Raw genomic sequence first — 23,647 nt, 5'->3', positions numbered from 1 at the left:
AAGCAGGTAAAAAAAGAACTACAAAACAATATAATGCTTTTAAAATAAAGAAAACAGTAAGTATACTATTATTTAAGACACAAGTAGACAACAAAATGCTTTTAAAATAAGAAAACAGTACCTAAACTGTTACATAAGTTAAAACAGACAAAATAATGCTTTTAAAATAAAGGGAGCCCATCTAGTAGAACTCAAATATGTTAGTTACAAAAACAGCCTTAATAATACAAGGCAGCTAAAGCTAACCTAAAGGGGAACTGCTTTTTTTTGGGAATCTTGTCTATCGTTCACAATAAATGTGAAAGACTTTAAAAAAAGAAAAAAACATTCTAACTCGTTAATAAAAGTCCGCTTACAGCGGAGCCAATGAAAGGTCCTCTATTCCCTCCATATAACCCAATAAATAACTATCCAAAAACCGACATCAATACTCCATTTAAATTTCGTGACTTGAATATTAACCAAGTATTAGTAATATTGTTGTTGTAAAAGCTAACGCAGACAAACTTTTTAAAGCAGCGTCGTGATCACGAGCTTGTGTGCCTATGTTTGCATCATCGAGTGGTAACTTGCTTCCTCGTTTCCTTGCTCGTCAAACTTTATTCTAGATCATAAATCATGCCTCTCACCTGGATAGTAGAAGATTGATGATGTAATCCGAGAAGTTGGTACACTTTGACAGCCAATTTAGACCCGGGAATGGCGAGGACGACACGAAAAGACGCTTGGTTCCACTCCCCTTTTCTTCGCGAGGATTATGAGTCATTCATCTAAACGGGAAAATAACAAGATTCTATCAATTGGCATCATAATGACAGCAGACCTTGTACAGTAAGTGATGTTTTATTATGTTTGTTGTCTCTCATAAAGTCTGCAGTGAGTAATAATCAGTGATGTTGTTAAAAAAAAAAAAGCAAACCTCGCGATGCGTTTTCAAAATTATTGCGCCGTATGCTTAAAATGATCAAAATACGTAAATATGAAATGTTATTATAAATGTGCCTGTTACTACATTACATATACACTTACAGCGGGTATATAAATACTTAATGGAGGTGTTTGGATGTTTTTAAGGGCTTTATAGGCAGAATAGAGCGGCTCCCATAATCAGCTTTGGAAACGGACTTTTGATTGCATTTGTTGACGAAAATGCCAAAAAAAATAAAAAATACATTGTCGCTATGTCTTTCATAATAATTGTGAACGAAAATTGTGAAAAAGTGCAGTTCCCCTTTAGATCTCTAAAATAAGATAATACAGGCTTTGTCATGGCAAACTATTTTGACTAGGGATGTCCGATAATATCGGCCTGCCAATATTATCGGCGGATAAATGCGTTAAAATGTAATATCGGAAATTATCGGTATCGGGTTTTTTTTAATTATCGGTATCGTTTTTTTTTTTGTTTTGTTTTGTTGTTTTTTATTAAATCAACATAAAAAACACAAGATACACTTACAATTAGTGCACCAACCCAAAAAAAACCCCTCCCCCATTTACACTCATTCACACAAAAGGGTTGTCTCTTTTTGTTATTAATATTCTGGTTCCTACATTATATATCAATATATATCAATACAGTCTGCAAGGGATACAGTCCGTAAGCACACATGATTGTGCGTGCTGCTGGTCCACTAATAGTACTAACCTTTAACAGTTCATTTTACTAATTTTCATTAATTACTAGTTTCAATGTAACTGTTTTTATTTTGTTTTACTTTCTTTTTTATTCAAGAAAATGTTTTTAATTTATTTATCTTATTTAATTAATTTTTTTAAAAAGGACCTTATCTTCACCATACCTGGTTGTCCAAATTAGGCATAATAATGTGTTAATTCCACGACTGCATATATCGGTTGATATCGGTATCGGTTGATATCGGTATCGGTAATTAAAGAGTTGGACAATATCGGAATATCGGATATCGGCAAAAAGGCATTATCGGACATCCCTAATTTTGACCTGTGTTATTGGCATACACATTCTATGAAATAATGCTGTGAAGTACTATTTAACTTAAATAATGAATTAAGAATTATAAACCACTTAAATCAAATCTAAAAATACACCCCCCGCGACCCCGAAAGGTAGAAAATGGATGGATGGATGGCATTTAAGAGGGTGGATTAAGCATTATAAATCACCCCGAGCTGTATTTCAGATATAGGAACTACAAACAAAATGGTGGATCCCTTAAACACTACAAATCAAAATGGGTACCGGTTAGGTAGAGAGGTCACTTTATTTGTACCCAAAGACAGATTTGTTTTGTAGTGTAAGATACAGGACAATGGAATATGTCTTTATATTTAAAATAAACACAGGTATTGACATTAAACAGATCACAACATGACAAACAAGACAAAGTACTCAGCAGGCTGCCTTGAACCAGGACCAGGAAAAGAAGAAAGAAAAAGTCACATGAACAATAAAAAGAAGCAAAGTAAAAGTTAATAAAAGACAGTAAAGATAAAAACTACCATGAGTTAATAAATAGATACAAATAAATAAGTATTATTTGATTTTTTTGGCTTAATCGGTTTCTGTTCATCAGAGGCAGCTCTTCAAACCATAACACCAGACAAAAAGATAAAGCCGATTCAATAAAAATTCAAAGTCATCATGGTTTTGTCAACATGAAGAAATTATAATTTCCATTGAATACGCTGCTCCTGACACCTTTTGCATACAGCATCACCGTTATCCTTAAAATTCTAAGTATTGTCAATAATGGTCCAAATATATTTATAGGATTGCAATAATATTGGTTCCCTCATAAGTAATTCCTGCCTGCCTTCTAAAATCAATAATCATAAATTGTGTTTTAAGATTGTTCACTTGTAGACATGAAGCATCACACCACTTGACACAATCATCAACAGTAGACCCATGTGTGTTCTGATGGCCCTGAAGGAGACTGACAATTCCTGTGTCATCTGCATACTTTAAAATAGTCCGATTTCTAAAAGTGATCCGACACATTTGTGTAAAGAATAAGAAGCATTGGCGAGAGCACACATCCTTGGGGGGAGCCAGTCGACTCTGACTCCTTGCGTTGTGTTTGTTAAAAAGTCTAAAATCCAGCCCACAAGCTTATTACTTACCGTATTTTTCGGAGTATAAGTCGCTCCGGAGTATAAGTCGCTCCGGAGTATAAGTCGCACCGGCCGAAAATGCATAATAAAGAAGGAAAAAAACATATATACGGTAAGTCGCACTGGAGTATAAGTCGCATTTTTGGGGGAAATGTATTTGATAAAACCCAACACTAAGAATAGACATTTGAAAGGCAATTTAAAATAAATAAAGAATAGTGAACAACAGGCTGAATAAGTGTACGTTATATGAGGCATAAATAACCAACTGAGAACGTGTCTGGTATGTTAACGTAACATATTATGGTAAGAGTCATTCAAATAACTATAACATACAGAACATGCTATACGTTTACCAAACAATCTGTCACTCCTAATCGCTAAATCCCATGAAATCTTATACGCCTAGTCTCCTACGTGAATGAGCTAAATAATATTATTTGATATTTTACGGTAATGTGTTAATAATTTCACACATAAGTCGCCCCTGAGTATAAGTCTCACCCCCGGCCAAACTATGAAAAAAACTGTGACTTATAGTCCGAAAAATACGGTAAGTTAAAATGTTCTAAAAGACGATTAATTAAAATGTGGGGTTGAATCGTATTAAAAGCAGATGAAAAGTCATTAAAATAAAAGATGGGCATGACACCCATTTGCCTCCAGGTGTTTCAAAAGCAAATGAAGCAGAGTGAGTGTGGCGTCCTCCACTCCTCTTTTAGACCTAGAAGCAAACTGCAGTGGATCAAGAGCTTGTTCAATATTTTTTCTGATTGGTTCTGATCGTACCAGCCTTTAAAGGGTTTGCATTGGCAGAGAGGTCAGGGCCTTAAATCTAAAATCATTTAAAATGTTAGGACGACTGAATTTAGGGACTGGGACAATTATAGCATCTTTCCAGACTTTGGGGACTTGCTGTGTTTCTTAAGAATGGTTAAAAATAGATGTAAAAACTGAGCTCTGTTCTTCTGCACAGAATTTAAGTAGTCGACCAACAATATAATATGGTCCAAGACTCTTGTTTACTTTTGTGTAAACAAGAGTCTATCTCAACATAATTTTGATTAATTGGGACGGTGTTGGATGCAGTGAACTTTTAGACTAAGTTCTGAGTAAGTGGTGTTTACCAACTTCCAGGTGTGAGAATTGTAAATCATCAGGACATATTTCCGAACAACAAAACAAACGGTGGTTCTTTTGATTAAAACTACAAAGAAAAATGGCGGCCGGATGTTGACATATACCAACTTCTGGGTTAGGCACCGCCCACTGAGTGTGACATCTCTTGTTGACCCCCTTTCTGGGAGGGTAGTATTCACCCTGCCCACTGACCTTTAGATGCCCCCCAGCCCCTGCTACCCACCTCAGTCTCCCGCTAGCCCCCTTACTGACTGGTGTATTATACTACTTAGGTTTATATTGATAGTCAAACCTTGTAATAGCTGTAGCTCCAAATGAGTTGTTATTAATTGATACGCATTTAGCCATGATTGTGAACGCAATTTAATTCTGTGTCGGTGCAGGTACGACAGCTACAGGAGAATGCCGCGCAGCTGCGTACTATTTATGCTGGTGAGAAGGCCGAGGCAATTATGCTGAAAGAGCACGAAGTGATGGAAGCCTGGAAGGAACTGCTGAGCTCCTGTGAGGCCAGTCGTGTCCAGGTCACCTCAGTCACAGACAAAGTGCAGTTCTTCTCAGTGGTGCGTGAAAACCTCATGTGGATGGAAGGCATTATGGGCCAGATCAGATGGGACGAGCCCAGGTAAGACACCTGCCCTCCTGTAAAAGGCTTGTGAACAGATATGGATGGTCCTTGTAGATTCTCATTCATCCAGGTTGTGGTAATCCACAAAAAAATAGGCAACTGGACTTCCCTTTTTAAGTATTTTGTGTGTGTGTGCATGTGTGTGTGTTTGTGAGTGTGTGTGGTGGTCACAATATTACAGTTGTTGCTGTTGTAGCCAGATGTGACGGGTAAACATAAACATAGTTATTACCAATACCAGTGACAAAACAACTGGTTAGTGGCCACTCTTCCCTGTGGAATGAGGCAATCTTTGGGGTAGAGATTTGGATTATTACACAGGGTGAAGTTCAACTGCTTTGTCGCCTTGACTTGAGTGAAGTGACATGTACAAAGACAACTTCTATTAAAATGTTCAGTTTTAGCCAATCCAGGTGTGTACAAAGTGCGGCCTGGTAAACTCTTTTTTTAGGCCGTGGCACATTCTAAATGTACAGTTAAACAAGAAAACAAAAAAAAACATAAAAATGTGTAAAATGGAAACTTCAGGCCTAAAGCTTTACTACCACAGTTCTTTAAGATACTCAAGAAATATTTGCTGAACAGCTGAAAAGCTTCATTGTTACTTACAGATGCAGAAGTGTATAGGATAGTATCCAGTAACAAACGTGTACGTGTCATTCAACTTACTCCATCACGTTCTTAACTTAATTATCGTGGCCACGAGGTATCGTCAAAAAAACAATTTCCACCCCAATAGGTTAGTGTTTTCATACCTACCATTTTTCTCTGTTTGAGTCCGTTTATTTGTTCAATACGTTTCTAACAATAATACAATTAGGTATGATTTGTGCTGATATCGTATTGGAGCAATATCGGTGTCGGCCGATACTCCATCAGCATTGTATCGGAAGTGAAAATGTTGTAACGGCACACTCCTATCAAATATGCAATATTTCTCAGACTATAAACTCTGGTAGAAACTCATTAAATTCCAGGGGCCCCGATATGTTTGTCCATACATTGCAGATTTAGTTTGTGTTTGTAATGATTTGTGTAAAGTGAAACTCACTATGTATCTTTTTCAGAGATCTGACTGCTCTGGAGGTCATGAATAAGCAACACCACGAGCTGAAAGTCAAAATAGATGGCCGCAGCAAGACCATTCAGCAGTGTGCAGATCTCGGCAAGATCCTAATAGCTGCTGGGAACCCTGCAACAGAGGAGGTCTGGCGAAAGAGCGACACAATTTTTAAAAACATGAAAATCAATCTTAAATTATCTAATTGTTTTTTTGGGGTGGGTCATGGCTGCAGATTAGAGATAAATTGGACAGTCTTTTGGCCAAACAAAAGGATCTGGTTGAAAAATGGGACAAACACCAGGAGAAGTTACAACGCAGTGAGTAGTTTAATAGAACACACTAACTGTGCCTCAATTCGGGGGCTGCTTCCTTCCAAGGACCCAGCCCATGTGGGTCCTGGCGAGAGTCCTCCAGCAGCGGCTGGAGCGATACGAATTGGGACAGTCTAGCCTACGGGAGACTTCCTGCTTACGTCTGTTGTCCCCGCCCTTACATTTACGTCACGTATCTGCTGCTCACTTGCGCGAGGTTAAATAATGACAAGCTTAAGATAACAATGTCAAATCATTTTTTGTGTTCACTTGGTCATTTACCTTCTTTCAGACGAAGCGGCTACGATCTACCGTCACCGCTGCCGTTGAGCTCTTACTTTAATAATATGTGATTCACAACTGGTGTACTTTTCTAATCGCGTCAAATTGCTTTCATTATAGCCAGTAACAGTAAATATTGGGATAGCATAATATTATTATTATCATATAAATATTTGCAACGAAGGCATAGGAAATAAATCACAACAACTGCAGTTTCAGCACATGAGTTTATTAATTTGAAAAGGTTATAAAAGTACTTTGTTTTTAAATGATCATCCAAACTGGTATATACGTGTTTTGTGTCATTTCTTTTTACTCTGTAGTCCTCTTTGATTATTCTACACAGCAACAAAAACAAACAAAAACAGAAAAGCTTAACACAAGATCTTAATTGTGAGGAGCCTCTGGGCTCCTCGGGGTGAGGCGTCCCATCTTTCTGCCTGCGTGGGGTGTGGTCTCTCGTCGGCTTGGGGGCTGGCTGTCCCCTGCTTCTCCCGTGCCTTGTCCTCTGCTGGGCGCGTCTGTCTATGGCCTGCCGCTGGCCCTGAGGTTCCTGTCGCTGGCCGGCCTGGCTGTGTGGGGCCAGTGGTCCCTTGTTCCTTGGGCACTGCACCTGCTGTTTTGGGTTGGGCTCTCTGGGTGGCTGGGGCCGTACTTTGGTTCCCGCACGCACTAGGAGACAAATATATTGTACATACATACTCACATACACCCAATTATTCATACATATATACACACATACATATATTCATTCATTAATACCTACATACACGCACACATTTGTACTTATCTACATACATAGGTACAAGAGTTGTCCCGATACCAATATTTTGGTACCAGTACTTTTTGATACTTTTCGATACAAAAAGGCATTATTGGCTTTATTTTAACACAAAATCTTACGGTCCATTAAACATATATTTGTTATTTCAACTGAAGAACAATTTTGTCCCTAAATAAAATAGTAGTGAAGTGAATTATATTTATATAGCGCTTTTTCTCAAGTGATTCAAAGCGCTTTACATTGTGAAACCCAATATCTAAGTTACATTTAAACCAGTGTGGGTGGCAGTGGGAGCAGTTGGGTAAAGTGTCTTGTCCAAGGACACAACGGCAGTGACTAGGATGGCAGAAGCGGGGATCGAACCTGCAACCCTCAAATTGCTGGCACGGCCGCTCTACCACCCGAGCTATACCGTCCCAATAGTAAACATACGAAACAGCTTGTCTTTTAGTAGTAAGTAAGCAAATAAAGGCTACCAATTAGGCTGCAGTAACATATTGGGTCATTTCTTATTCATATATTTTGTCAGGATTATGAGGGACAAGCTGTACAAAATGCATTATTAATCTACTTGGTCATTTACTGTTAATATCTGCTTATTTTCTGTTCTATCTACACTTATTTTAAAATGTAATAAACATGGTTGACATTATTTTTGGATTATACCACCAATTTGGGTATCAATCCGATACCAAGTAGTTACAGGATCATACATTGTTCATATGTAAAGTTCTTCTGTGTCCAGGGACATATTTCTTGAGTTCATAAACATAAAATACATTTAAAAAAAAAGGAAAAAAGATTTTTTGATGATAAAAAATGCAATCATTGTAGTATCGACTAGATACGCTCTTGTACTTGGTATCATTACAGTGGATGTCAGGTGTAGATCCACCCATGGCATTTGTTTACATTGAGGAGCTCTAGCTTGTTAGCGGTGATGCCGGTGAGCTATTGTATCCTACGGTGTGTAGTGAAGCATGTTTAGCTATTCCTCGTCCTGTAGGGATGATACTTGTAAGAAACATACTTTATTTGTCGCCATGGAGGCGAGGATTAGTGATTTAGCAGAAGCTAAAGCACTGCCGACTGACTAACCATGTTTTAAATCACCTCTTGCCGAGCAGCGTTTCAGTGTTATAGTTTAACCTTTATCGTTATTTTTTTAAGCTAAAATGCGCCCATTCTCCTTTTCTGTCTGCACACTGTATCTACTTGTAAGCATTTCGTGAATGTGTGCTGCGGAACATGCTCTTCTGCTTGTAAAACCAGCAATGTCTGGACGTGACAATGGTGCGCCGTTATGCCCGTTAATAAAAAAAGAAAAGAAAGGGGGAACCGGTACTTTTTAGAGGAGGTATAGTACCGTTTATGGTTCATTAATATCGCGGTACTTTACTAGTACCAGTATACCGTAAACCCTAATAGACACATACATACACACACAAATACAGTACATACATACACACTCACAGTACATACATCCATTAACACATTCACTGTACAAACATACATACACACATACTGTACAAATACAAGCACATATGCATACATACACTCATGAATATAATCACGTTTCATCAATTATATATTAATGTTGTTCCCCTAGGGGAAACTGGGTAAAACACGACACACTGACAAAGCTTAACCTATTGTTACTATTACAATCTATAAGGTTAATACAGTTTGCTTCTCTTTCTTCCCCTCCATTTATCTGCTTTCTTTTGTAATTCAAGTTATCATTACATATATGTATTGTTGCTAATAGAGGTAATTATTGTTATTATTCATTATCAATAGTGCTATTTTTGTTGGTATTTTCATTGCTCCATTTGTATTGCAATAATGTTCATTGTCATTTCTGTGTTATTAATATTTACTTCACTAACTGCTTCTTTGCTATGACTTTGCATATCATATTTGTACATATCGTATTTGCTGATGCTGTTCTGTTGTTGTTGTCGTCTCTCTGTCTTATCCCCCTTTTGTCCCCCAAATGTCCCCCTGTGTCTTTTTTTCTCTTTCTATCCCCTCCTGCTCCGGTCCGGCTGTGCCAAACATTAATATAAATCCATTTAAAGGCCTACTGAAATGCGATTTTCTTATTCAAACGGGGATAGCAGGTCCATTCTATGTGTCATACTTGATCATTTTGCGATATTGCCATATTTTTGCTGATAGGATTTAGTAGAAAACATCGACGATAAAGTTCGCAACTTTTGGTCGCTGATAAAAAAGCCTTGCCTGTACCAGAAGTAGCAGACGATATGCGCGTGACGTCACAGGTTGTGGAGCTCCTCACATCTGCACATTGTTTACAATCATGGCCACCAGCAGCGAGAGCGATTCGGACTGAGAAAGCGACGATTTCCCCATTAATTTGAGCGAGGATGAAAGATTCGTGGATGAGGAAAGTGAGAGTGAAGGACTGGAGAGCAGTGGGAGCGATTCAGATAGGGAAGATGCTGTGAGAGGCGGGTGGGACCTGATATTCAGCTGGGAATGACTAAAACAGTAAATAAACACAAGACTCTATTAGCCACAACACAACCAGGCTTATATTTAAAATGCCACAAATTAATCCCGCATAACAAACACCTCCCCCTTCCCGTCCATATAACCCGCCAATACAACTCAAACACCTGCACAACACACTCAATCCCACAGCCCAAAGTACCGTTCACCTCCCCAAAGTTCATACAGCACATATATTTCCCCAAAGTCCCCAAAGTTACGTACGTGACATGCACTTAGCGGCACGCACGTACGGGCAAGCGATCAAATGTTTGGAAGCCGCAGCTGCATGCGTACTCACGGTACAGCGTCTGCACATTCAACTCAAAGTCCTCTTGGTAAGAGTCTCTGTTGTCCCAGTTCTCCACAGGCCAATGGTAAAGCTTGACTGTCATCTTCCGGGAATGTAAACAATGAAACACCGGCTGTGTTATCCGGCACAACTGTCAAGGGATGCATTCTACGGCGGGGGTGCGTTATCCGGCACAACACCTGCCGCAATACACCGCTTCCCACCTACAGCTTTCTTCTTTGCTGTCTCCATTGTTCATTGAACAAATTGCAAAAGATTCACCAACACAGATGTCCAAAATACTGTGGAATTTTGCGATGAAAACAGACGACTTAATAGCTGGCTACCATGCTGTCCCAAAATGTCCTCTACAATCCGTGACGTCACGCGCAGGCGTCATCATACCGAGACGTTTTCAGCAGGATATTTCGCGCAAATTTTAAAATTGCACTTTAGTAAGCTAATCCGGCCGTATTGGCATGTGTTGCAATATTAAGATTTCATCATTGATGTATAAACTATCAGACTGCGTGGTCGGTAGTAGTGGGTTTCAGTAGCCCTTTAATAAAGTCAAATACCATTAAGGCAACAAGAGAAGTATCTCACACTTCTCTTTTGTAAAGTAAATCTGTAGAGCAAATATGGGCATATACATGAACAATATGATTTGCCTGAGTAGCTGGGCAGGACAAAAAAAAACAAAAAAAAAACACAAAACCACAATAATCATGAATAGAAGTAAACTTTTTCAAATAACATGCAAATGTACACAAAAAACAGCAATAACTAATATTGGTACATTGATGCACACATTTACAATACTTCATTATTTCAGCCACACATTTATACAACATAATGAAGTCAACTTCTTGCGGTCTAAAAAAGTAAACTAAAAAGATGTAAGGCTTTACTTCCGAATGTTGAATACAAGCTCTTGGCACCAAGCTGTCTGCAATGGCCGGATATCTGGATCTCCTTTGGGGTAAAGAGAGGGGCAGAGCATGGAGGTCGCTCAACATTACGATAGCCGAGGTCTCGTACACAAATGCATATCACTACTAACACCCCAGCTTGACATGTCTGCTTTTAGTAATTTTAAATAAATAAATAAATAAAGCTATACTTACATTTTAAAGTTGCTCTGCAAAGCATCGCCATGTTGAAAATATTTTTTTAGAGTTGAGCACACAAAGGATTTCGGGATATGAAAGGACACAAAGTGTACACGGATGCAACCTTTTTGCTAAAGCGAGAAAAGGACACATTTGTCGGCCGGATTTGAAGGCCACTTGGAACTTTTTTGAACTGGCACAGCCTTCGCGCACCGCGATGACGTCAGAACCCCACAAATGCACACTGCAAAGGATGCAGCGCCGAATTGAGACACAGCTACTGTTAAAAAAGTAACCTTTTTGTTTTCATAGTCTATGTGACAAACGTCTACAATTAAGTTGTAGAGCCATGCGTGGATACATCATGTGTAAACCATCTGTTGGTCTCTTGTATTCTTAAGGACATGAGAGGTTCCAGTTTGCCCAGGAGACCGTGAAGGCAGAAGCCTGGCTGAAAGGCAAGGAGCCTCTGATCACCTCCAAGCAGCCAGAGGGAGGAGAAGCCCAGGCCCAAACTGATGAGGTTGAGCAGCTCATCCTTCGCCATGAAGCCTTTCGCAAGGCTGCTGTAACCTGGAAAGAACGCTTCAGCTCTCTCCGCCAGCTTTCTGCAGTAAGCTTGACTGTAGCTAAATGTTTAATGAGTTTGCTGGAGTGGCATTTTCATGCTGCCATGGAAAAAAAAGTGATCTTAGGATGTTGGTGTTGCTCAGCAGGCATTGGCCTATACCAGCTCTTTGCATCATTAGAGGCTTGAAAGCTGTCTCATGATTCATGATTGTTTTATCCATTGCACCTTGTTTGTTGTTCATGTTCATCTGTCAACAAAACTGATTGCATTGACAAAATATACCCAATACAATGGTGACTTAACTTACCAGGTCAATTGGTTCAAGGAACGAGCTCGTATCTCAAAAAACCTGTATCTTAAGTCAGTCTCGCTGATTGAAATTAGTTGGACTCAATTTAATCCGTGCTTGAGAACAGACTTTCTGTGATGTCTCTTTAAATTTGCAAACACCAACAGTAGCTTCTCCATACTCTTGTTAAGGGATGCCCGCCTTTTGGAGGTGGCTGTGTTTCAGTAGATGCTGACTGCATTGCTCCGTCGCAGGTTGGCTGCACAGTCATTGTGTTACTTTCTTCAGTTCGATGTTTGCTTTTAAGACCGGATGTTATGGGTCAGATCTTGCGGGGTTCGTCCCGGCATTCGCTGTGCTAGCTAGTGGTGGGGTGGATCATAACTGTATTTTTTTTTAATTTTAACTAAATGGCAGGGGCAGACAACATACTCAAAACTCAAATTATGCTCACAACTTAAACCATAACAACAAGTCGAGAGACAGCTCGTATTTCAAATATGTCGTAAGTTGAGCTACCACTGTAATTGCACTGCATCAAGCATATCTTGCTTGCTTTTGTGCTGTGTTCTCCTGAATGTTTTTTTTTTGCTTTTGATTGTTTTGAATTTATTTTTCCAGGCTGAGAAGAAAAAAGAGGAAGAGAAAAAGACCCCACTCTCCAGTCGAAGGATGTTCCCAATATCATGTCTGACTCCATCCAGTCCTTCATCCACTTCAATGTTCATGAGGCAGACGGTACAGGCCCAAATAGAGTCCACACCCTTACAGACCAGTGTGGAACTGGGTGCCACCAATGTAACCCAGAGAGTGTCCTCAACGCTTTCCAGCTACAACCCGATCATAAATGGATCAGGCCATCACAGCCTGGAGCCACAGTGTAGTGGAAAGTTAGCAAGCTCCTCATATTTTGGGATGAACCACCCGGCTATTGGGGGTGGAAGTGACTCTGCTTTTTCAGCGTTGCCGTGCCATGGTGGAGGCTCGGACACATCAAATTACCTTGGGATAAACAATCAAATAACTGACAGTGCTGAGAGCTCTGGGTACTTTGGACTGTCTGCTGGCTGTGTGGGTGGTTCTGGCTACTCAATGCAAAGCCATCCAGGCAGTAGCAGGTTAGGAAGTTCAGGTAACCTGACTCAGGAGCAAGGTGGTGGAGGGATGGGAAATCCTGGGTTTCTTCCTCAGCAGAATGTGGGAAGTTCTGCCTATTTGATGCAACAAAACGTGGGAGGTTCAGCTTACTTGACACATCCACAAAATATGGGAAGTTCGGGGTACTTAACACAACCACAAAACATAGGGAGTTCTGGGTACTTGGGACAGCAGCCCAATTTGGGGAGTTCAGGATATCTTGCCTCGCAGCCTAATTTAGGGAGTTCTGGATTCTTAGCGCAGAATTATCAAAGCACTGGAGGAATGGGTAGCTCAGGCTATCTTGCACAAAACCATTATAGCAGTGGAAGTTTAGGCAGTTCTGGTTTCCTAGCACCAAGTGGTGGAATCATGGACCCAAAAATGGCCTATGCATGGCAACACTTGAAAGCTGACTTCATGCAACCCAGGATCAATCACATCCACAAGGCTGTAAATCCACTCTTAGAAGCCAGTCGAGTACAGCGGGAGCAGTATGGCGATATCCCGAAGGCAGACATGATGGGGCCGGAGTCGGGACTGGAGCTCCTCCACGGCCGTCTCCAGAGGGATCCCCGTGGCAGCCGCTCAGACCCTCAGATGGACCATCTGCGACGAGAGAGGGAGTACAAATTGGGTAGACAGACTTCCAGTGAACAGGAGATCCAAGCCAGGCTAAATGAGCTACCGCTGATTGTGCGTCAGGAGCGGTACCGAAGACGCCTGGAGCGACAGTCATCCAGTGAGCAGGAGGGGAATGGCAAGCAGAGACTTCAACGACAGGACTCGAGTGACCTGGAGGGCTCTGTTAAAGAGGGCTCAGACAAACGATCAGGGTAGGCGAACATGTCTAACATAATACAGCTAAACACTGGATAGGTTCAAAATGCTTTAACTGTATCGATGCATGCCAGGCCAGTAGTAGACTTTGTTACTTAATGAAGAAACAATTTGCCATGAATTGTGTTTCTTTTTGCCCCTGTTATTTTTTAAACACAATAACAACACCACCAATAAAAACGGATCAGATTTATATGGCACTTTTTCTAGACACTCAAAGCACTTCACGGAGAACTGAGAACCCATCATTAATTCAATCCGTAATGGTGGTAAGCTAAATTTGTAGCCTAGGGTAGACTGACAGAAGCATGGCAGCCAATTTGCACCTACGGCCCCTCCGACCACAACGAAACATTCATACACATTTATTCACCAATGTGAGTGGCATTGGTAGAAAGGGGGTTGAAGTGTCTTGCCCAATGGCGGAAGCTGGAATCGAACCTGGAACCCTCAAGTTGCTGGCACAGCCGCTCTACCATCTGAGCAACGCCGTCCCGATGCATGATGCGTGTTAATCATAGCAATCCCTCAATGGGGTATGGACAGTTTGTTGCCCAATCCCACTTATGTCCCCCAAAAACTTGACCAAGATTTTCCATCGAGCCTGCTCAAGTTTGTTGGTCCTCTAAATGTCTTTACTCCATTTGATATATTTGGTGACAGAGTCAAGGAAAAACTCCCTCTCGAGGAGAAGCTTTGAACAATACCTAAGTTTTGTTGTCTGTCTCGGCCGGTTGGAGAGTATAGGAGCAGAGAGTCGAGGATCTGTAGTAGTGGATAGTAGTGTTTACTTTTGTTTAGTCATTGTCTACAATTTATTTTGTTTTGATCAAACAATTGTATATAATGAAGGAAAATAAAGAACCAGTTCATATAGGTGACTCATGCCCTCTGTCACTGCAGGGATAAGAGATCTACTATGGCGGAGATCGTGGAACAAGTCCAGGAGAGAGAAGCAGCACATGTAAGTTGTCTCCCACAGTGACCTGGAGTGAATGATTTGCAACTTTCGTCATGTCTCATTTTCTAAAACTCTAAACGTCAGGCCAGAGGAGAGCCCTATCGGCCTCCAAGCAGCCTCTCTGCACCGGTGACTCGTTTTGATGGACGCCCTCGTGCCCGAGACCGACCCAAACCACGCAGGAGGCCCCGTCCAAAGGAGCCCGAAGAAAATCGTCGCTCTCGCTCAGCTCCTGCTACCGGTGCCCCAACGACACCTCAGCCACCTTCACACACTGCACACAACGAAGGCTTCCTGTACCGCAAAAAGGCTACAACCTCTGATCTTGAAGGTCAACAGAGGAGCCCCACCAGGTACAGCAGTCCCCAATACACCCATTTCTTATACACGTTGGCGTGCTGAGTCAGGAACTTTCAGGCTTAGTTTACATTCTCAATAAGAACAAACGTTTTAGGAATTAGAACAGAGGTGGCTAAACTTTTTGACGAGCAGTTCTAAATATTTGTGGGGTACCAGGGCCAGAAGCAGTTGGATATTGGATATTTGTGCCAATATATACAGTATACCAGGGGTGCTCATTACGTCGATCACAAGCTACCGGTCGATCTCGGAGGGTGTGTCAGTCGATCACCAGCTAGGCATTAAAAAAATAGTCCTAAAAATGAGCCATCATAAATCTTCACTATGACGTCACTTTCGTCACTTGATTGACATTCACGGCACCCGAGGGTCTTCTGAGATGACGCTGGCTGCTGCCAGCTAATTAAAATTACAGACTGGAAGACGAGAAACACTTTATTTCAACACACTCTGGCGCCGTACCTGTCGTCAAAACTCCAAAGACCGACTGCACAGTTGCACAGTTGCGCTAACAAAATAAGAGTCTCAGAAAGCTGGCGTGCACAAGCTAGCAAGCTACGGAGTTTGCCGGCAATGTATTTCTTGTAAAGTGTATACAAAGGAGTACGGAAGCTGGACAAATAAGATGCCAAAAACCAACCACTTTCATGTGGTATTGGACAGAAAGGAGGACTTTTTTTCTCCTCCATTTGAAAATGCGGACATTATCAGCACCACTGTCCAATCAATGCAAGTCATCAGAATCAGGTAATACACCAACTTATATTCTTGTCTTCATGAAAGAAAGAATCTATATGTGTTAAACATGATTGTATTATCTTTAAACACCTTTAACTTGTTAACAATATTAACTATATGTCTTAAACATGCTTGTATTATCTTTAAACACCTTTAACTTGTTAACAATATTAACTATATGTGTTAAACATGCTTGTATTATCTTTAAACACCTTTAAGTTGTTAACAATATTAACTATATGTATTAATCATTCTTGTATTATCATTAAACACCTTTAATTTATTAAGAATATTAACTATGTGTTAAACATGCTTGTATTATCATTAAACACCTTTAACTTGTTAACAATATTAACTATATGTGTTAAACATGCTTGCATTATCTTTAAACACCTTTAACTTGTTAACAATATTAACTATATGTATTAAACATACTTGTATTAACATTAAACACCTTTAATTTTTTAACAATATTAACTATATGTGTTAAACATGCTTGCATTATCATTAAACACCTTTAACTTGTTAACAAAAACATATATTTCATAAATAAGTAAATATAAATTATATATATGAATGAGGTAGACCCCCACGACTTGATCAATTGAAAAGTAGCTCGCCTGCAGAAAAAGTGTGAGCACCCCTGCAGTTTACGGTTGATTTGTGCATATTCACTAACATCAACTCGCTTTACGGAAATGCTGCCCTTGCGCGCAGTTTCCAAATACGTTACCTTGCACTACCTGCTGGGGGCGTCACATCCACAGAAAGGAGCGCCAGAACAAAGGTAGTTGAACTACTGAGTATGTTAAAGGGGCTAATTGCAAATTGCACAAAGTTATATTTTATAAACCAAAAAAACACCACCCACAAGCTTACGTCTTTAGTGGTTTAACATAGGGCTGGGCAACATGGCCAAAAATAGATATACATATATATTATTAGATTTTGAAAGTGCTATTTAAAATAGCACTTTTCTGGACACTCAAAACCAATTCATCCATCAGTCATTCACTTCACATTCACAAATTCCACATTTACATTTACCCTTTTTCCTTGTGTCCTCTCCCATTGACAGGATTGCAGTGATCGGTGATGGTATCAAACAAAAACTTAGTTTATCGTTTTTTTGGGGCGCTGAAAATACAATATATCTCCCAGAATCCTCTGGTACATACAAGGTGGCGGGCGTGAAACGCTGTAAGCAGGAAGTGTGTTCATAGGATGAGAGAAATAGTTTTTTGGACATTTATTGAAAATGTCATCGAAATGTATTCATAACTTACAAAGTTATGTTGCCAACAAACAAACGAACAAACCCTGGCGAAAACATAACCTTTTTGGCGGAGGTAAGAAAGTCAGCGTTCTGTAAAGCCAAGTATGCCACTTTCCTTTTGAGTGTTTCCAAGCCAACACAGATCCAGCCGGTCACATTGAACCACACAGAGGTAATCACACCCCCCAAAAAATTGTACACTGCGGTAAATATGAGGAAACTAAAAAACTGCACTCGGGCAGAAGGCAGCGTACACCCTGGACAAGGCAGCGTACACCTTAGACAAGTCGCCACCTCATAAACTGTCACCCAGAAAATATATTTGAAGCCAGTGAGGCCAAACATCAGTTTCTCAGGGTTTTACATTAATAAAAGTTAAATTGTTAGTTAACTTTTCTGAGAAACAGCATTTTCCAAACTGATATAAACATGTCCACTGTGGAGGACACTGCTTGTCAGAAAGTAAAAGTTGAAAGACACTAAAGTGAACATTATTGTTTTACACTGGATGTTACATTGACACTTTAAAATCACTCAATTGTAATTCTTTTTTTATATTTTCTTGAAACAGTGGCTGTTCCTGCACAATTATTTGCACATAAAAATGCATGTTTGTAGTAATAAATAACATTTAAGCATTTTTTTTGTGTTCAATTACAGTAAGTGTGTTATCCTAAACACTTTTTTGGACATATACCACAAAGTACCGTGGCCTAAATACCGTGATAATATCATACTGTGAGATTTTGGTAACATTACATTCCTATGTACTATTAATAACTATCTGCTTTGTCACCTATAACACAAAACTGTGGCTGTTCTGAATATCTCAGCATATATTTACCGACATTGTATAGTTTTTCCTTGGTGGAACATCCCTTGCATTGGCAAATAAATGCTGGATCCTCTGCAACCCGAAAAAGTTAACTCAAGACACATATTGACTTCTAACTAGAGCTGCAGCTATCGAATATTTTAGTAATTGAGTATTCTATCGAATATCCCGATTGATTAATCGAGTAATCGAATAAATCATATTTTTGCTTTCTTTTTCTTTCATTCTCTTTTTTTTGGTCCTGTCCAGCTTCTCAGGAAAATCACATTGTTGCTGTAAATGCCCATATCGGCTGCACAAATTTAGTTTACAAAAGAGAAGTGTGGGATACTTCTCTTGTTGCCTTATTTGTATTTTGACTTTATTAAATGGATTTATATTATTATTTGGTGCAGCCGGGCCGGAGCAATATTTTTTGCTTAATTAAGGTTTAATTATACATGTTAAGATGTGCCCTCAATTATTGCGTTTGGCCTAATTGTCTTTTATTTCCTAAACGCCTGTTTTCATTATTGAAGGCTGACACGCACAGCTGAAATGCGTCCGTGGTTGATTGTGCCAATTTGTGTGTGCTAATAAAAACAGGTGCGCTCACAGCCCTATGTGCTGTGTGGTGTGACCGCATTAACTAAGTTCTTGTCCCTCGTGCGTTTTTGATGATTATTATACAGTGCAGATTAAATGGTGGTTTCTCCACGCAAATCCGCTGAGATGTTTTCATAAACAATATAAAAAGACAAACCACTTAATAATGACGACAACAGTTTTAAGTTTTAAGAATGCAATACAGTTTATTGTATTTTTTGCATGCAAAATAGTAATCAATGTTCATTTTGCCATCATGTTTGAGATGAAAACACATATATACAAAATTAGTTCAAAATTAATATTCCCTGAGAAAGTTAAAATAAAACTATATTCTTAAAACAATAATAACAGTTTTCATTATACCAAACATAAAAAGTGGACTAGGTAGTGCCTTCAATACTGCATTTGAAATGTGCAACCAATGGTGATTTACCACCAAGCAAAAACTGTGCATGCTCAGAAAAGTAGCGTCAGATTTATCGCCCGTGCAAGCACCCACTGGCAGAAATGTAGATCGGCGCCTATGCTATAAAGACTATAGTGGATGCAAGTGCAAGCTATCCAAGTAGCATGTGATTGCATGACTTGAATAACCCGAATAACTTTGCACGACTACTTTCGCGTGGTTACTAATGAAAGGCTAATTGAACATGACAGCTCGGATAGCATTGTTAGTTTTCAACACCTTTTGGCGGCATTTGATGACTTCGCGGGAGTGAAAGAACACATCCTGGTTATCATAATGAATAATATTTATTTTACCAACACAACTTTTGCGTTTACATTTGATAATAGATGACTTACCTCGCTTCTGGACGTCCCTCAATTGGATACTTTCTTGACAGGTGCTGCAGCATCGAACTTGTGCTATTGTGGTATGCGAGCGCCACTTAGCAATCTTTGCATACGACCGCGTTTTACTTCCATTTTAGTGTGAAGTGTTCCCACACCTTAGACAACTTTTGACGCTTCTTAATTCCCTCATTTTGCTATGTCTCTTGTCCACTGCTTTCTGCGGCGTCTGCCATAACCAGTTATGCCTGCGAAAAAGTTTACTAAACTCAAGCGTATTTAAAGGAGCGGTGTTGTGCAGTGCAGAGGGCGTATGATCTGTGACGTAAACACGCTGTGCAATACCTAAACAGTCTGTGCGAAACGTGAATTTTGACTACTAAACAAGGCAAAATGCCGTAAAAAAAACAAAAAATTAACGACGCCTCAAGGCAGCGAGAATTCCTGGAATATATTTTGTAATCGAATTACTCGAGTTACTCGAGGAATCGTTTCAGCTGTACTTCTAACCTTCATTATTTCCTTTCTAGCAAATCCTGGTTGAATGTCTATTGTGTGCTGAAAGAGGGCAAGCTGACCTTCTATAAGGACGCCAGAAACCACAACACAACATACAACGGAGAGCCTTCTGTTGACCTTTCCGAATGCTCATTCGATCCTTCTTTGGGGTACAAGAAGAAGAAGAATGTCTTCATTCTTCAGTAAGATCTGTATGATTGTGCCTTCACCAGCCTATTATTACAGTGTGTAGTAAATGAGTGACAAATGAATTAGTTCTATGATTGTTATTGCATGAGAAACTAAGCACTACTTATTTTCTCTTGAACAGAGTCAACGACGGAAATAACTTTGTATTTCATGCAAAAGACGAGGTAAGAACATTTTATGAATTAGTGTCAAAGTGGAGTTGTGCAAGCATTACAACATAAAAAAATATAGATATTATTATAATATATTATTATATTTAATATTTGTTTTTAGTATTTTTTTCATTATTAATTATTTTCCACCAACATTTCCATGAACTTGTAAAGAAATATCCGCACCCATGCTGATTTGGTTGAGTTAACTATTTACGAAGCTATAAACAGTCTATAACTTGTATGGATTGTTTATTGTAACAGAATGAGACAGGATCTTATTTTTAAAAAATCCCGATGATAAAATCAAATCAAAGTTATTCATTAGTATTAGTTTGAGAACCAGCAAGCATTGGGACCCCAACAGACCCGTTATTTGTTTATGAAGCACAGAAATTTGTCCTGTCCCTATAAGAAAATACTCCTTAATATGAGTGTCCTAGAGTATAGCCTGGAATCGATATTGATCCGATACGGTATCAGCAAGAATCATACAGACTTTTATGATTTTGTGGTGTGGAATGTTGAAAAGGCTTGATCAAATGAAATTAGTCAAACAGAGAACAATTAATGGTAGGTATGAACAACACTAAGCTATGTATTAATAACCGTCTGGAATGGACTTATGCTGTCTTTAAGTTAAAGTGGAGTGGCAATTAGTTGTTTTTTTGTGGTGACACATTGTGACCATAGCAATTTATTAAGGATAGCTCATGGTGCAGTAAGTTGAATAATGCGGACACGTTTGTTACAGTATACTTTCTAAAACACTTCTGCGCTGGAGACTTTGTATCTGTAAATTGTATGCAACTGTAATTGTTTGATACTTTTTTGTAATAACAAATGTGCTGTTTTGGACAGCAATATTATTCAACTAAGGACACTTACTACGTATGTCTAGCTTGTGTGCTATTGTGTGCTTAGCTGTCGTGTAGCTGCTTGCTGCTAGTAGCCTATATCCTACCATGTTTACCTTTTGTAACTGACTTGACTAAAATACAAGAAAAAGACCAACCGTGTGTATTTATTGGAGGACATTTAGATTTTAACTGGCTGTCCAACTTTGCACAAGTAAACATGCTGCAGGACTGATTGTATAGGAGATATTTAGATGCGAGCCATAGAATCCGATTTTTTGCTGATATCAAACTTGATATCAATATTGGATCGGGGCATTGCAGCTCTTCATCTCAACTCAGGTGGATAAAAGAGACCTGTCACAAAAACCTCCCATCAAACCTCTCCTTCAAGAGCTGTCAAAGGGACACTATTGTAGACCTACACAAGACTGGAATAAGACAATCAGAAAGAAGCTTGGTGAGAAAGAGCCCACGTGTAATAAGTCATGAATGGAAAAAATACAAGATAACAATTCTCGCTCTGGAGTGTAAGGATGCTTGTGAGAAAGGTGAGGGAGCAGCCCAGAATTCAATGGGAGGAAATGTTTAATGATGTCAAAGGAGTTTGGAGCACAGTAACTGACCCAAAATGGTGAATATGAGTCCAACAACAGCATCCCTACTGTCAAACATGGAAGTGTAAACTTCCTGTTTTGGGATGTTTCTGAGACCCCTTCTACGCTAAGGTTATCCAGGCTATATCCCACCTAACTCTATCCTTGTCCACACACACACAATACCACCGTTTAAGACTCCCTCCCCCTCCGTCCGGAGGCGCAACATGACCTCGTACGCATGCGGGAAAAAAAATGCGTGTGTAGTGTTGCACTTGGACCAGATGTTCCTCCAAGGGAATTTAAGTTACTGGTCAATCCCAAGTTCTTTTGATGACATATAAGCTGAGTTTGAATTATCACCAGAACAGAATAGGTATTTTGTAATTTATTTTCAAAGCTTTGAAGAGACCAGCCTAGGACAACACATTCAATTGCGTAGCCAAGTTGATCTGAAAACCTTACCGAAGAGCTGTGTTCTTCAATATGTCCCTCGCCCCCACCCTCCAGAAGTAATACACAAGTCAATTGTTCTACTCTGAGAAGAGACAGGATAAGGTAAGAAAAAGGAGTACTTCCACTTCCCACATTCCAAGCCCAAGGTAATTCAAAGTGTACAATCGGTCATGAGATGGAGAAAAAATAGAAAGAGCACAAAGAGAAAACACTACTTATTTCAAACATGACTATTGAAAGAAATAACTCTTAAATATGGATATATGTAGATATCTATCTATCTCAATAGTTATCTCTGACCTGGAAGTGTATCCTTACCCTGTGTTTCAAAGTAGTCTATTGCCACATTTCTATCAACAGTAAAACTTGCTTGCCTCACCATCAGCAGCTGTTAGACTATTGAAGTGAATCACACCTGAGCCATCATACATGAATCATATCTTTAATGGACGTGTGCAAGTAAACAATGTGATAAAGAACATTTTACAACAATCAATCTAGGGTTCTAGATATCTGGTCAGGACATTTTGCTTGTAGGCTGAAATTGGCGGTCGTACTTGACGGTCGCAACCACTTCATGGCTTCACAAATAGTTATGGAGTACAAAACCAGACGTCGAGTAATCGCTCGACATACATCGCGGACAATAACTGATAGCCTGCTTTGCCAGTCCAAATGCATTCGCTGTTTTCCGTAGTTTTCCCTCGTCCACGGGAGCCCGCATTCTCGTCGTCTCCCCTTCGACAAATAGACAACGTATTTCGCTGAGTAGAATCACAGCCGACCTGGACATTCCAAAGTTCTCTTGCCGTTCCTGTGGCACAACACACTCGTTGAGAAACATATCCCACCAGGCTGCCTTCTTCCAGGCCTTATCCAAAACCGTCGCTCAACATTGCCATGTTGCCGTATGAGATGTGTTGTATCCAAAATAGCTGCAATCGCACGTTTCTTTCTTTTAAGGTTTTCATGTGTGATTTCTACAAGCGTCTGTTATGAAGCTGGCTGTGGCGCGTCCTTTCTGACGTCACTTCTAGTTTGTAAACGATCGATGAGTCCATACAAAGCTAAGAGCCAGAGATTCAAGAAATACAGGAGGCCCTTAAACGATGGTTTAGTGTGGCTGAAACGGGGCTTAGGCTAAATAATTATTTGTTTAAGGAGTTATCCGGCTTAATGCAGACAGGGCATGAGATGTTTGCACCGCAATGATAGATTCTACAGTAGTAAGCCACATTTGTACTGAGTTAAAATACAAATGCATTCATA

At 39.7% G+C, this 23,647-nt stretch overlaps 1 protein-coding gene across 1 annotated transcript in view; it reads left to right on the top strand.

Annotated features, from left to right (window-relative positions):
- sptbn4a (spectrin, beta, non-erythrocytic 4a) overlaps positions 1 to 23,647 on the top strand; it is a 102,306-nt gene that overhangs the window by 63,705 nt on the left and 14,954 nt on the right. The window contains exons 10-18 of the mRNA XM_061963218.2: positions 4,620 to 4,861; positions 5,932 to 6,070; positions 6,160 to 6,244; positions 11,624 to 11,835; positions 12,704 to 14,055; positions 14,963 to 15,023; positions 15,105 to 15,373; positions 20,140 to 20,310; positions 20,439 to 20,481. Coding sequence (XP_061819202.1) covers positions 4,620 to 4,861; positions 5,932 to 6,070; positions 6,160 to 6,244; positions 11,624 to 11,835; positions 12,704 to 14,055; positions 14,963 to 15,023; positions 15,105 to 15,373; positions 20,140 to 20,310; positions 20,439 to 20,481 — 2,574 coding nt within the window. The remainder of the gene's footprint in view (positions 1 to 4,619; positions 4,862 to 5,931; positions 6,071 to 6,159; positions 6,245 to 11,623; positions 11,836 to 12,703; positions 14,056 to 14,962; positions 15,024 to 15,104; positions 15,374 to 20,139; positions 20,311 to 20,438; positions 20,482 to 23,647) is intronic.

This window comes from Nerophis lumbriciformis, linkage group LG09, assembly GCF_033978685.3.
Source record: "Nerophis lumbriciformis linkage group LG09, RoL_Nlum_v2.1, whole genome shotgun sequence".
Taxonomy (NCBI): domain Eukaryota; kingdom Metazoa; phylum Chordata; class Actinopteri; order Syngnathiformes; family Syngnathidae; genus Nerophis; species Nerophis lumbriciformis.
Note: the sequence above shows the minus strand (reverse complement) of the source record. Positions and strands in the feature narration are given on the sequence as shown.